The sequence below is a fragment of the Symsagittifera roscoffensis genome, chromosome 2, assembly GCF_963678635.1.
Source record: "Symsagittifera roscoffensis chromosome 2, txSymRosc1.1, whole genome shotgun sequence".
Lineage (NCBI taxonomy): Eukaryota > Metazoa > Xenacoelomorpha > Acoela > Convolutidae > Symsagittifera > Symsagittifera roscoffensis.
The window spans coordinates 18,788,515-18,800,746 of NC_087063.1; the positions used below are offsets into that span (position 1 = coordinate 18,788,515).

Genomic DNA, 12,232 nt, shown 5'->3' on the forward strand with positions numbered 1-12,232 from the left:
ATATCGAGATTCTTCTTGGAATAGATATATCTATCGGATCAAGTTAAAATCGAACCAAATCGGCCAATTTCAGATGTTACTCCCTTTTTTGAATTTGGTTTAAAATTTTTCCAACCTCTTTTCTGATGATCTCCGATTGATTGCATGAGACAAGGTAGAATCGTAATCACACAGGTCACCTGCACGTGACTCATTGGGGGGTACTCTGTGAGCATGACTCATTCTGTTGCATCCCCCGTCGGAAGGGGAGGAGGAGGTACTGGAAACAGAGTGGATCCTATTATGTTCCACACTGGTTTTTGCATCATGCGCAGGAGACTGTTGTCTTCGGCCAGCATAGTCGGCACTGGAGTCCCCATTTAGACGATGAGTCAATTCTTTGGCAATTGACGTTGATATTGTTGGTTCATTTTCCACTGCTGGTTTTATTGTCTTTCGCTCTAAAAATGGCGACTCGTTTTTAAACAGTTTTCGAGGAGAACTCGAGACTTTGGTAAGTTCGTGTGGCGACGAATGGCTGCTGGTTCTGGTTCGCATCATGTGATGTGAGGGTCTCGTGGCAATATTGTATGTACTTTCATGGCCATGGTGGCTTGTGAGGCCATTGGAGTTTAAGTGCTGCTCGTTTTTTCTTCTGAGAACCTTGATGGTGATCGTCTCCTGCTCATCCTCTTCGCCCCCCTGAAGTCGATGCCCTCCTTCTGACGACAATTTTGACTCGGTTTGGCTGGAGTGAGGTCGTGTGTCGATTTGAGGGGGGTGAGATTTTGGGGTTGGCGGTGGTGGGGGGTTAGCAAAGAGAGATAGTGTTTGTTCGTGCGATAGACTCCGCGTATCAACACCATTAACCTACAAATACAATGTTTTTGTCAACGTTAAATTTTTTGTTTGCATTAATTTTTTCCTAAGTCCTATACAAATGAAAATTAGGCGAAATATCAAAACTAGTCACAAGTTACTTTAAAAATTTTTTGAAAAAAATTGTGGATATAAAGTTTTGTGACCGCTCACTGCTAATAAAAAAACTGACAGAAAAGAATTTAACAAGATTTATTTTGTACAAACTAGGGCTCTGTAAATTCCCCTAAACACTTATTTTTCTATAAAGACAAGATTAACCAAATAATTATTAAAAATTAAATTGGGTCATGTTTCTACTGGGGTTTCTGACGAAACTTCTCAAGTTCAACTACAAAATTTGAGCGCAAATTCAGTAGAGGCTATCCACCCACCGGAAAATGAACTTATGTCAAATAAAGTAGAAATAATTTTTTTTCTGCTTTGCGTGCTATAAGAGTGTCAAAACCTGTCATATTTGCAAACAGAGCCTTGTTTATGCCCCCTCTCAATTGCAAATCTATTCAAATTAGGAGAAACAAATGGAATACATGACAAGTCAGGTGCACTCATTTTTCACTCCGCAAACGTCTCATTAAGCAAACAAATGCGATGTCAAACAGGCAGTTTATGAATATATTTTGTGTTTTATCATTCTGTTCTTCGAGACAATTTCGGACAAATGATTGATGCCATTCTCACTTTTTCTGGGTTTTTGAGTATTTCTTACGTTTAGCTATTTTTTTTACTGGGTTGACGCAATTTGCGAAACAATTTTATGCTCTTATGAAGCATTTATATGCCAGCGGTCTCTTACTTTTGTTGTGAAAAAGGCCTCAAATTAATTCACATTTGTTTTTGAATTAACAGAAGAAGCAACGTTTTTACTTGTTTTTGTTCCGACTTTCGTAACTAAAGTAACGGAATATTTGTGCTCGGGGTGGGTTTTTTTCTTATACTAACTTTGACTTTTTAACTAGCCATTTTTGGCAGAATTTTTTTACATCATTCAAAATATATTATTGTCTTGAGTTTAAATTTGCGAAGATATTTGTTCACATGTGATCAATTTTCGCAAAGTTATGGGGGTTTAAAAATTGCCATTTTGGCCAATTTAGGAGAATTAAAGAGAGATATGCTTCGCGATTTTAACGCGTACGCGGAGATTTAATCCGCCTTAAAAACCGTTCCAAATTGGTTAAAGGAACCTTATTTGCCAAACTGATTTGTTAATGGGAGCGAACTCTATCACTATGTTTTTTATATGGCGTGTGTGGGGTGATAATTTTCACAAAATTCTCAGTTTTTTTTTGTTTTTAATTTCATTTTGTTACATTCAATTTTTTTTATGTTATTACTGCTCAATAGCTTTTAAAAGGCAGTCGGAACAATCAGGGCTTCGCCCTGATACGAGCAGCCTTGTTTGGATTTGTGCAAAATTTGTTTCGAAATTTTCAAATTTCAGCTTGAATCGAGAAAAAACAGGTTTAAATTCAATGCCTTACACTTTGTTCCAAACACAATGCCGAGAATTTTTTTCGTCTGTGTTTTAGTTGGTTTCTTTCCACGCAAAGGCAGGTACCACAAAAACTATCGGAATCGGTCAAGTGATATATTACATTAAATTTCTTTTAGTCGTGACTTGAACGGTATTAATAAAATTCGAAGAAACCATCTCAGTGTTGAGAAAATTCAGTTTGAAGTTTTTGATTTTTGGTCTACCTTCAAGCGAATAATGTGAGCGAGAAGAATTATTTTGTTTTTCAACCAAAAAACATTTACCGCAAGTAATCATTTTACTGAATAGATTGTTTTATCTTACTAAACTTTTTTCGTCTTGGTTCGAAAAACATTTTTAAAATTTCAAAAAGTTGTCCCAGTGGCAAGAAAAATTTATTGGAAAATTTTGAGTGCTAGTCTAATTTTGAGCAAGTAAAGCAAACAAGCAGGCTTTTTATAGAAGAATAAGCCATAAAATTGTAGTTTTTTCTTCAATAATAATATTGTTTGAAAATTTTAAGCGCCATCTTTAAAAGTTTCCAAAATTTTTTTGAAAAAGCAAGATTTTTTAAAGAAAAAATGTGGTCGGAATATTGTGAGCTACTTGCAGTAGTTTAGGTAATTTTCAGTGGAGAAAAAGTGAACACTCCAAGTTTGATTCGAACTGCAATAAAAAAAACGCAAAGATACAGAAAAAAAACTTTCTAAAAAAATCAACTTTTGCATTTCAAATTTGAAATATGTTATTTTAAAGCTCTTTCATTTTCCAGACTAAAATAGGATCAACACTTTATGAATAAAAATACCTCAATTTTAGAAACTTTGACCAATAAAAAATTTATACCTGTGCTGAGGTATCTTTAATTTTCGCAAACCAAGACATTCACGTTTTTTTTTACTTTTCCAGTTTTTGTAATTAAAGAGCATAATTTGATGTGGAGAAAACCCGAAGTTTAGAAAATCAAAAATCAAGCCGTAGAAAAAACAATTGGTGTGAACAAAACATAGGACTTTTTTTGGAGAAAAAAAACAAAAAAATCAAATCGATCTTTTTTTATCTTCACTACGCTCATTGATACTCAATAAACACGAAGCAGAGATTTAAACATAAAAAACTTTGCTTCATTCAAAATGAAAAAAAAACGCTTCTAAAAGAAAAATTACACCGATTGATCTTTCAACTTCCCTGAAACCTAATTAAATGTTTGATTATTAACAAAAACTTCTATTTTAAAGTTTGTTTGACATTAGCAGTTCAACAGTCAACAGGCGCTAAGTTTGAGGCGTTGAATCTAATAGAGCCCATGCAAACGTTCAGAGAAAAACGTTTGAGTCTTATCACCGAGTGTCTTAGTTGGTTGTCAATTTGAACAGTGCGATTAGTTTGTTGGACAAATTTTCAAATAGAGTAACTATATGTATGCAGTATGCTTAAGTTACTTTTTTAGACATATTTCGGTTATTGCAAAGAAAAGGTAATGAGTATTCTGTTAACGCTTTTTTATTCAGATAAATATACATGATTGTTCAGATAAAATGCAAAAACATTTCTGACAAAATCACAATTTGTACCAGGTGCAAAATATCACGCAATTAAACCTAGCAGGTATTACTAGCCCTCAACTAGTGTTTTTTGCCGAATTCGGTCAACTTTAACTAAAAACGTCAGCAGGAAAATCAAAACAATGAATAATTTGTTTCTGTTTCAAAGTTTTTCAATTCGTTTTTGAATTTTTTGTAGCGTGTCATCATTTGTTGACGTTTCTATCAATTTGCCTTTCAGTGGTTAATTTTGTTCTTCTTTTTAACAAGTAAATCGAAGTTAATCGAAGTCTAACCCCAAACCATCAAATTTGAGCATGAACAATTTTTAAAACTTTTTAGGGCAATTTTTCTGTTTTTTCGTTCACAAGCGTTCTAAGTGCGACAGATTAAACATCAGTACCAACTGTTTCCATTTGTTTTTCAAAGAAAGTAGCGTAACATGTACGCTCTGGTGCATCTTTTTCTGCCGCCAATTGGAGTTTTTTATTTGCAGAAAAAAAGTTGCGTCAATTTTTTTTGATAATATCTGAAAAATGCACAAGACTGCTCGTATCAGGGCAAAGCCCTGAATGGTTCAGTGTCTATTAGGGTCTATGGAGCAGTAAGAACAAGAAAAAATCAAACGTAATAATATAAAACGAAACTTTTTTTAAACTAATTTTTGAGATTTTTTTTGTGAAAGTCTTCGCCCCACATGCCATTTGAAGTATAAACTGATAGATTTCGCTTCTAGTAACAAACCAATTAGGGCAACTAAGCTTCCTTCGACCAGTTTGGAACGATTTCTGTGTTGGGTTAAGCCTCCGCTCACGCGTTAATAGCGCGAAATATATCACGCGTTAATTGTCCCAAATTGGCCAAAATGGCAATCTTTAAACCCCCATAACTTTACGAAAAATGATCACAGGTAAAATATCTTTTCAAATTTAAGCTCAGGACAGCAATACCTTTTGAATGATATAAAAAAATTCTGTCAAAAATGGCTAGTTAAAAAGTCGAAATTTGTCTGAAGAAAAAAAACCCACCCCGAGCACAAATATTCCGTTACTTTCGTATCGAAAGTCGGAACAACAAGACTCCTCGTATCAGGGCGAAGCCCTGAAGGTTCCGACTGCCTTTTAAGGTTTATGGAGCAGTATAATAACCAATAACCAATTTTGTTTGTTTTGAATGTAAATCAGTTTGCTTATACCAATTCTAGTACTTCAAATGCGTTGGCGCGCAATCGAAAAAGCTTGTTCTGATTTTTATGAGGCTTGTTCTGGTAATAGAAAATTGTCTGGGGGAGAAAGAAAGTTTCTGCCCGGAGGTAGAAGCAGATAAAACACAATTTGTCTGGTCATTTCGTCTGGCCACAAAACTAACAAGGTTTCTCACACCAGGAAAAGCTATTCAATCTTTCGAAATTTCTTTTTTGTTCCGATTTTCGAAAACAATTTTATGCATGAGTGATTTTAATATTCAAACCAACACCGAAACATTTTTAAAGCTTATTTAACGGATACTTTTAAACTATCTGAAAGATATCAATGCAATGGGCCCAAATTATAAGAAGCTTTCCTTGTTATTGCTTTTTATAAACTAATGGGGGTTTGCATTCAGGACAAATTCGCCAACTTGTGATTATTATATATAATTTATTTGAGCTTAATATCACTAATAACTTTTAGTTGGTGAGAATTCCGTCAAAATATTACAATGGCCGCTTAGTTTTTTTCTCAAAAAACTATCGAATAAAATTAATTTTTTCTAATCAACCATTGCAAAAACTCTACAATCAGAGCTTCAAAAGAAAAAAATAAGAGAGGTGGGCAGGGCAACATGAAAGTTGAAGTGTTTTTAATTGTTTAAATGAAACTATAAGCCTCATCAAAAAATGCTTTGAACTCATTATTATCGTGGCTTGATTTGAATTTAAGCTTCAACATATTTTACTCAATACTCAGACCACGCCTTCAAGCAAAAAAAACAGAATAACACTCGTATTCTTTTCCGTCCGCTTTCATTTATGCCATGAATAAGATTTGTCCACCACCAATTGCTCCAGTAGCTCCAGTTTTCATTGATTGGGGGGGGATGGGTTGATCGTGATATGTGAATGGTTTAGCCGCTGATGCACTGAATGCCCGTGAATGCCCGAGGCGACGCAGTTGGGAAATGATACTTAATACTCTGCTAATGCGCTTTTAATGAGCGCTTAATCGATTCACTTTCAGTTGAGGCTGGATTGGATTGGATGGTATTAAATTGCAATACATTTCAGTTGAGCCTTGTCTAATTCGGTAATCGCGGCCATAAACGGACATCCCCTTTTTTGATACCCTACTCCCCCTCACACCCTAAGAATGCATTTAAAAATTTAATGCAGTACATTAGAAAACTATAATTGATGGCTCTATGTATCTAGAAGTTAAAATAACACGTTTAAGCAGGTGCGGGGCTTAATTTTTTCATCATCGGCGGAGGTGGATTTTTAATCAAATTTCAGTCTTTTTTTAGGACGGGCACAATGAGGTTTTGAGCTCTCTCGGAATATAAGAAAAACGCTGGTTTGCAAAAATTTCTGCGCTAAAGGAAAATTTTAGGAGAAAAAAACGCGCAAAAAATGAGTTTATAGAACATAAAAAAATATTGTTGGAAAACTAAAATTTCTAGTTAATTTCATTTGAAAAATATTCTAAAAAATAGGTGAGAAAGTAAACTCATATTCACGTATAACCCCTTGACTCCACTTCTTCTGGTAGCCTCACTTTATTAGTTAAAATCGAACCTTTTGGGTAACACAACACTTTTGGGTAAATTCCAAAAAAATGCACGCTTGCACACCGACCCCCTCAAGGTTCTTAGGTCGAAAGGACAACTTAAGGGCGCGGAAGAACTTAATCCGCCAAACAAGAGAGAGACCCTTTTGAGCAATATAACTCTTGAATATTTAGAAATAATGCCACGCATTCAGACCCGGACTATGGCAAAACGTGGGAGAAATACATGTGCACTCAAAAAATGAACATGTAATTTTACGAAAAAAAAATTATGTAATTTCACATGTTCGTCACATGTGATTAAAACCTCGGGAGAAATTGAGTGTCACAAGTGATTCACATGTCCAAACATGTAAAATCACATGTTTTTTTACGGAATTATTTTACGGAATTTTCTAGTGAGAAAAATCTAGATATTTGCTTCATCAAATCGGAAATAGAAGCCGAGTTAACTATCGATGTCAGATTAGCTCAAATCCGACAATCAGTGGGGGAAGCGGTGCACTTAACCCATTCTGCCAGGATTAATCTGCCGATATAGCCTGTTAGGTTTAATTAGGAAGGAAGATGCATGTCCATTCTGTCTTGTTCAAGTTCACGTCCTCTGCCGAGCGGAAGCGAACTGACTAATGAAGGAAACAGCGCTGAACTAATCTCACTGTCAAAACTAAAAACTAATAAAGCAAAAAAGGTATCAGTTAATAGTTAACCCCAGATACTGCTCAGGGACACTGATTTTTGCGAATACTTCGAATTCTCTTTTGAAAAAAAAAATCAGCTTTTTTCAAAAATTACGTTAAGTAGAAAAAAGTTCGCCGGAGCCTACGCCTTTATTTTTAAGTAATTATTCGATTGAAATAAGGGATGTTTGTACTAGCTGTGGTTTTAATCTAGACAAAACCGATTTCTTATATAATAGTTTTTAATGATTCTTTTATTCCAGTTGAAGATATCTGTCATGAGCTCAAGTCAAAAACATATACATTCGTCTGCGATTATACTTGGCTTTAAAATTGCAAATCTCTCTATCTTAGACTATTTCCAGAGCGCTTTATATACATAGCAGACCTCTCAAGCAGACCTCCATGCCTTAAAACTCCAGACATTTAACTCCATATGTACAAAACTCAAAGTCATACAATTTCAGTTTCTTAAAAAGACTAGCATAAAACCTGCGGATGAATTTGAGATAAAGCAGAACATAATATTCGCAAAACTCTTTTTTTATAAACCGCTATAATGCAGTTTTAATTGGGATTTTTAAAAGTTTCTCAATTAAAACTATTTGACATATCAAACATCTCATCAGCTGAATTCAATAAGAAATTTTCTTACCCTCATTTTATTTTTTATGTATAGTTTTTGTTCCGGCCATTGAAAATGGGGAGAAACTTTGTATTCGGGTGGGTTTTAGTTGTTTTTGTTACGAGGCCAAATTGGGCATTTTGTGAATTGTAAGCTGATTCCGCAGCAGTCCCAAACCAGATTTTTTGCGGAATCCGCAACATTGCTACTTTTCTTTGATCTTCATTGCTATCAATAGCTGAAACACTGTATTGCGCAAAACTTCTGCAAAAACAGACAATTTTGTGGAGCCTGCAACAAAACTTGCGGAATCCTCAAAAAGTTTTGCGGAAACTGGAACAGCTTGTGGAATCCATGAATAAATAAAGATATATCTGTTTAGTAAACTTAAACTATCGTGGAGTCCGGAACTGTAATAGGAATCTGCAAATTATTAGCTCAATCCGCAAATTTTAAGCGGAATCTGCACATCGTAGACGAAATCTGCATAAATTTGCGGAACCCGCTTACAGTTTCGGAATCCACTTACATTTGCGGAATCCGGAACAACTACCTATATTCGCTCGTTGCGGAATCCGCAGCAAAACTAATGAGCCAACAAAATCTACTTTAAAAGTGTTTTTACGCGGAACCCACGTCACTTTCGTAAAGGCAACCCAATAACATTTCGCTACACATTTAAAAACTTGCCTCTGGAATCAAAAAACATACAGACACAAAATTGTGCGCCTGTCCAGTGCATAGTTTGGCCTCGTAATGTTCGTTTTGTTTTCCACGCAAATTCAGGTACCCAAAAATAATCATCGGACTGGGTTGCGTGATATATCATATTGAAGCCCTTAAAATCTTAGTTTGAACCAAATTAGAAAAATTTCAAAAAAATTTTCCGTGAAGAGAAAAACCGGTTTAAAATTTTTGATTTTTCGTCTTGTTTCGAGCGAATAAAACGAGCAAGCAGTCTTATTTCAACTACCTAAAATCATACAATAGCTTAATTTAAACATAAAACTTAGTTTTTTATGAGTAACTTTAGTTTATTTTGAGTATTTTAGCGCCTTTTTGAAATCAAAATCTTAAAAATTTCAAAAATTGCAAAATTAAAAAAAATAATAAATTGATTTTTTTCATTTTTATATAGCTTCTTTTAGAAAAAATGTTTTTTCAGTTTGCTTAATTTAACATGACTGTCGATTATTTTGGATCTCCAGTTTTTTATTCATCTCCTTTATCACACCAGTCGAAAAAATTGACAATAATTAAAAAAAAACGTTTTTTTCATTTTTTAAAGGTTATGGTCGGAACACTCAGTGCCACCTGCACAGTAACTCAGTTGCCGGCTATCCTTGTTCATTTATAATTTTTTTGCATGATGAGTGCTTTGTCATTATTAGTATTATTCTGTATCGAAGATAAAAAGAAATTAACAACATCAATAACCATGCTACAATCAATGAGAAGCTTTTTCTCGTACTGTTTCTTCGATAAATAGCTTCTAACAACAACTTTTTTGTATCATATGTGCTTTGCTATCAGCAACATCAGTCAGATACAGATCACTATAACGAAGTTTACTGGGAGAATTTTAAAACTTTTTAATTTGTGGGTAGCTATTATGTAGACTAAATATATTTCGAGGTTGAACAAAAACCATATAAAAATCAGGCCAAAGTTCCCAAAATTTTTTTCCCATTTCATGGAATAATGGGTCTACCCCGCTTACAGCATGCAGCCTGTTTTACCTTTCCAGTGTATTAATAAACGCTAGTCAAACACATGGTGTTGTAAACAGTTATTAAAAAGTATGAAAGTTGGTTTTGTCATGAAAGATTTGATTTGGGGATAGAAAAGTTCGATAATGGGTAGAGTGATATTAATTCAATCTAATCAAAAGTACGAAAAACATCGTTCCTCTAAAAACTTTTTTATATTGTAGATTTATCAACCCCAAGAAATTATATTAGATGTTAAATTTAATATTATTAGATAGTTCTGTCGCCAAATTTTTTGAACTAATTTTTGTCTTCTTTGCCTCAATCTATTGTTTTTGTGCTTTATCTGCTGCTTAATATATGAATCAAGATTTAGCACAGAAATTGCGCCTTAACTAGTCTCGAATAGTTTTTGTATAAACGACGAATTGTGTACTGCCAAAATCGAAATTGTTGAGTGGCAACAAAATGACCAAACAAAGTTGACCTGTGCAAGCATATTCGCTTGGCAATCAGTAGATTTCCTACCAATACCCATCATCTGTCAACTGCTGTAAAATTCATGTGGGATAAAAACTCCCAGGCATTATTCCTCACTTACCGGAACTATAAATTGAAACAGTAATAAACAACTCGTGTTTTTTTTCCAGGGTTGGCAAGTTATTTACCATTGTTATTTAACATTGAATTTAACTTACAGTGTTATTTATAATTTCTAACAGTGATGTTATCTATTTGTTAAAAATATGAGTAATTCTTAGAAAAACACAACCCAACTATACTGCATTTCAGATTCAAAATTGCTAGCGTTAACGAAAGCTGCCATGGGAAGAAGAAAGAGTGATTTATGGTGTCATTACAAAGAGGTGAAAGTGGACGGGGTCGTGAGAGGAAAATGCGATGCTTGTTCCGAAACGATAAAGCTGAGAAAGCCGGAAAGTTGGCGTTTTTGTTCAAAAAACTCAACTTTTGTTGATATGTTAATTTAATTAACAATTTTACAAAAATAACATGTTTTTTTTCGATATATAACAGTTAGTTTGTTATTTTTGTTTTGAACTTAAATTTTGCCAACCCTGGTTTTTTCAAAATCAAGATAAGAAAGCACAATTTTTAGGCTAACTGCTTTCTTAAGAGTTCTTTGATTTTAGGCTTTTTTTGAGCCTAAATTATTCATAAAACAGGTTTATCACTAAATATCAACTAATGGTTAATACCTTTTACTTTTTTTTCTTCTTTGTTTTGCCTAATTATTAGATTAATTGAACTTTTCGTCCCCGCTTTTCGGAAAAGTTACAAGTGGATTTGTTCGTGAGAGTATATAATTAATGCGATAAGCATGTAAATTAATTAGCAAGCGATTTCCACTTAGTAATTTTTTGGACACTTGAGAGCCACATGCATCATTCAAAATAAGAAAGAAGGTTTTGGAGCTTAGCGAAAAATACGGAAAAAAATTGTAAGCGCTCATCTATTTTAACAAAACTACTGTTCATTGCTCGTATCAGTGCAAAAGCACTGGTGTTTCGACTGCCCAATAACTGGTTTCTATTAGTTTTTCGCTCATGGAGTATTGATGATTTCAAGGTTGATAATTGCAATTCTTAAGTGTTAAAATTTGGGTGGTGTATGAAATTAATAAAACAATCTTGAGCGTTTATTTATGGTTTATTTATAGTTATTTATGCCCTGAATGCTCCGACTGTCCCTTAATTTATATCGAAAAAAGTATGAAAGTTAAAATATAAAAAAGTATATCCGGGCTTTTAACTCGGGCTTTTAAAAATGGTAGAAAAAACTTATCAAAAAACTGAGCTCATTCGAAATGGATTTTTATTTCATCCAACAAAGGTGAATCTGGTATCATCATTTAAACAAGCATGAATAATCTGACTTTCAGATTATGAGCCAAAAAAACACCCATCACAAAAGAATCAGTGCATTGAACTACACCGAAATCGGCAGAGCTTTCTCCGATGAATTGAAAAAATTAGTCGAGTGCCATCATTGCAGAAATACCGGGCTTTCAAAGTATATCGAAAAAAAATATATCCTTAAAAATTTTTGAAAACCTATACATTTTGAAAAAAATCTCTGTGTAAAATTTTGAGTAGTGCAAAACTAATACGACCAATTAGCTAGCCTCAATGCAATTTGGAACGATTTTGTTGTGCGGGATAGTTCGCCACGCATAAATAATTAGCGTTACGCTCTCAGCATTATGAATTAACTATTTAAAGCGCGCATCATTTAGCCCAGAATATGGCAAATTTGGCAATTTTCAACACCCCAGGACTTTACAAAAAATTATCGGAGGTAACATATCTTTTTCTATTTGAAGTCAAGAAGTTGATATCTTCAAAGGGGTATAAAAAATTTTGTCGAAAATTATTATTTTGATCGGTGAAAATTAGCTGAACAAAAAAAACCACACCGAACAAAATTATTCCGTTTTCTTCGAAAGCCGGAACGATATACAAAAGATCAAATGGGCTATGATACCTGATCAGTTATCTCGCTTTTAAAATTTAGTGAAATCAAAAAATAAGTGCTCCTCTTTTTTTAAGTCTCTGT

General features: G+C 34.0%; 2 protein-coding genes across 2 annotated transcripts in view; one reads left to right on the forward strand and one right to left on the reverse strand.

The window, feature by feature from the left end:
* The window catches only part of LOC134839246 (endophilin-B1-like), a 240,021-nt gene that overhangs the window by 88,124 nt on the left and 139,665 nt on the right, over positions 1 to 12,232 (forward strand). The window lies entirely within an intron of this gene.
* The window catches only part of LOC134839730 (uncharacterized), a 34,762-nt gene that overhangs the window by 19,061 nt on the left and 3,469 nt on the right, over positions 1 to 12,232 (reverse strand). The window contains exon 2 of the mRNA XM_063855352.1: positions 116 to 849. Within this exon, the coding sequence (XP_063711422.1) occupies positions 116 to 849 (734 nt within the window). The remainder of the gene's footprint in view (positions 1 to 115; positions 850 to 12,232) is intronic.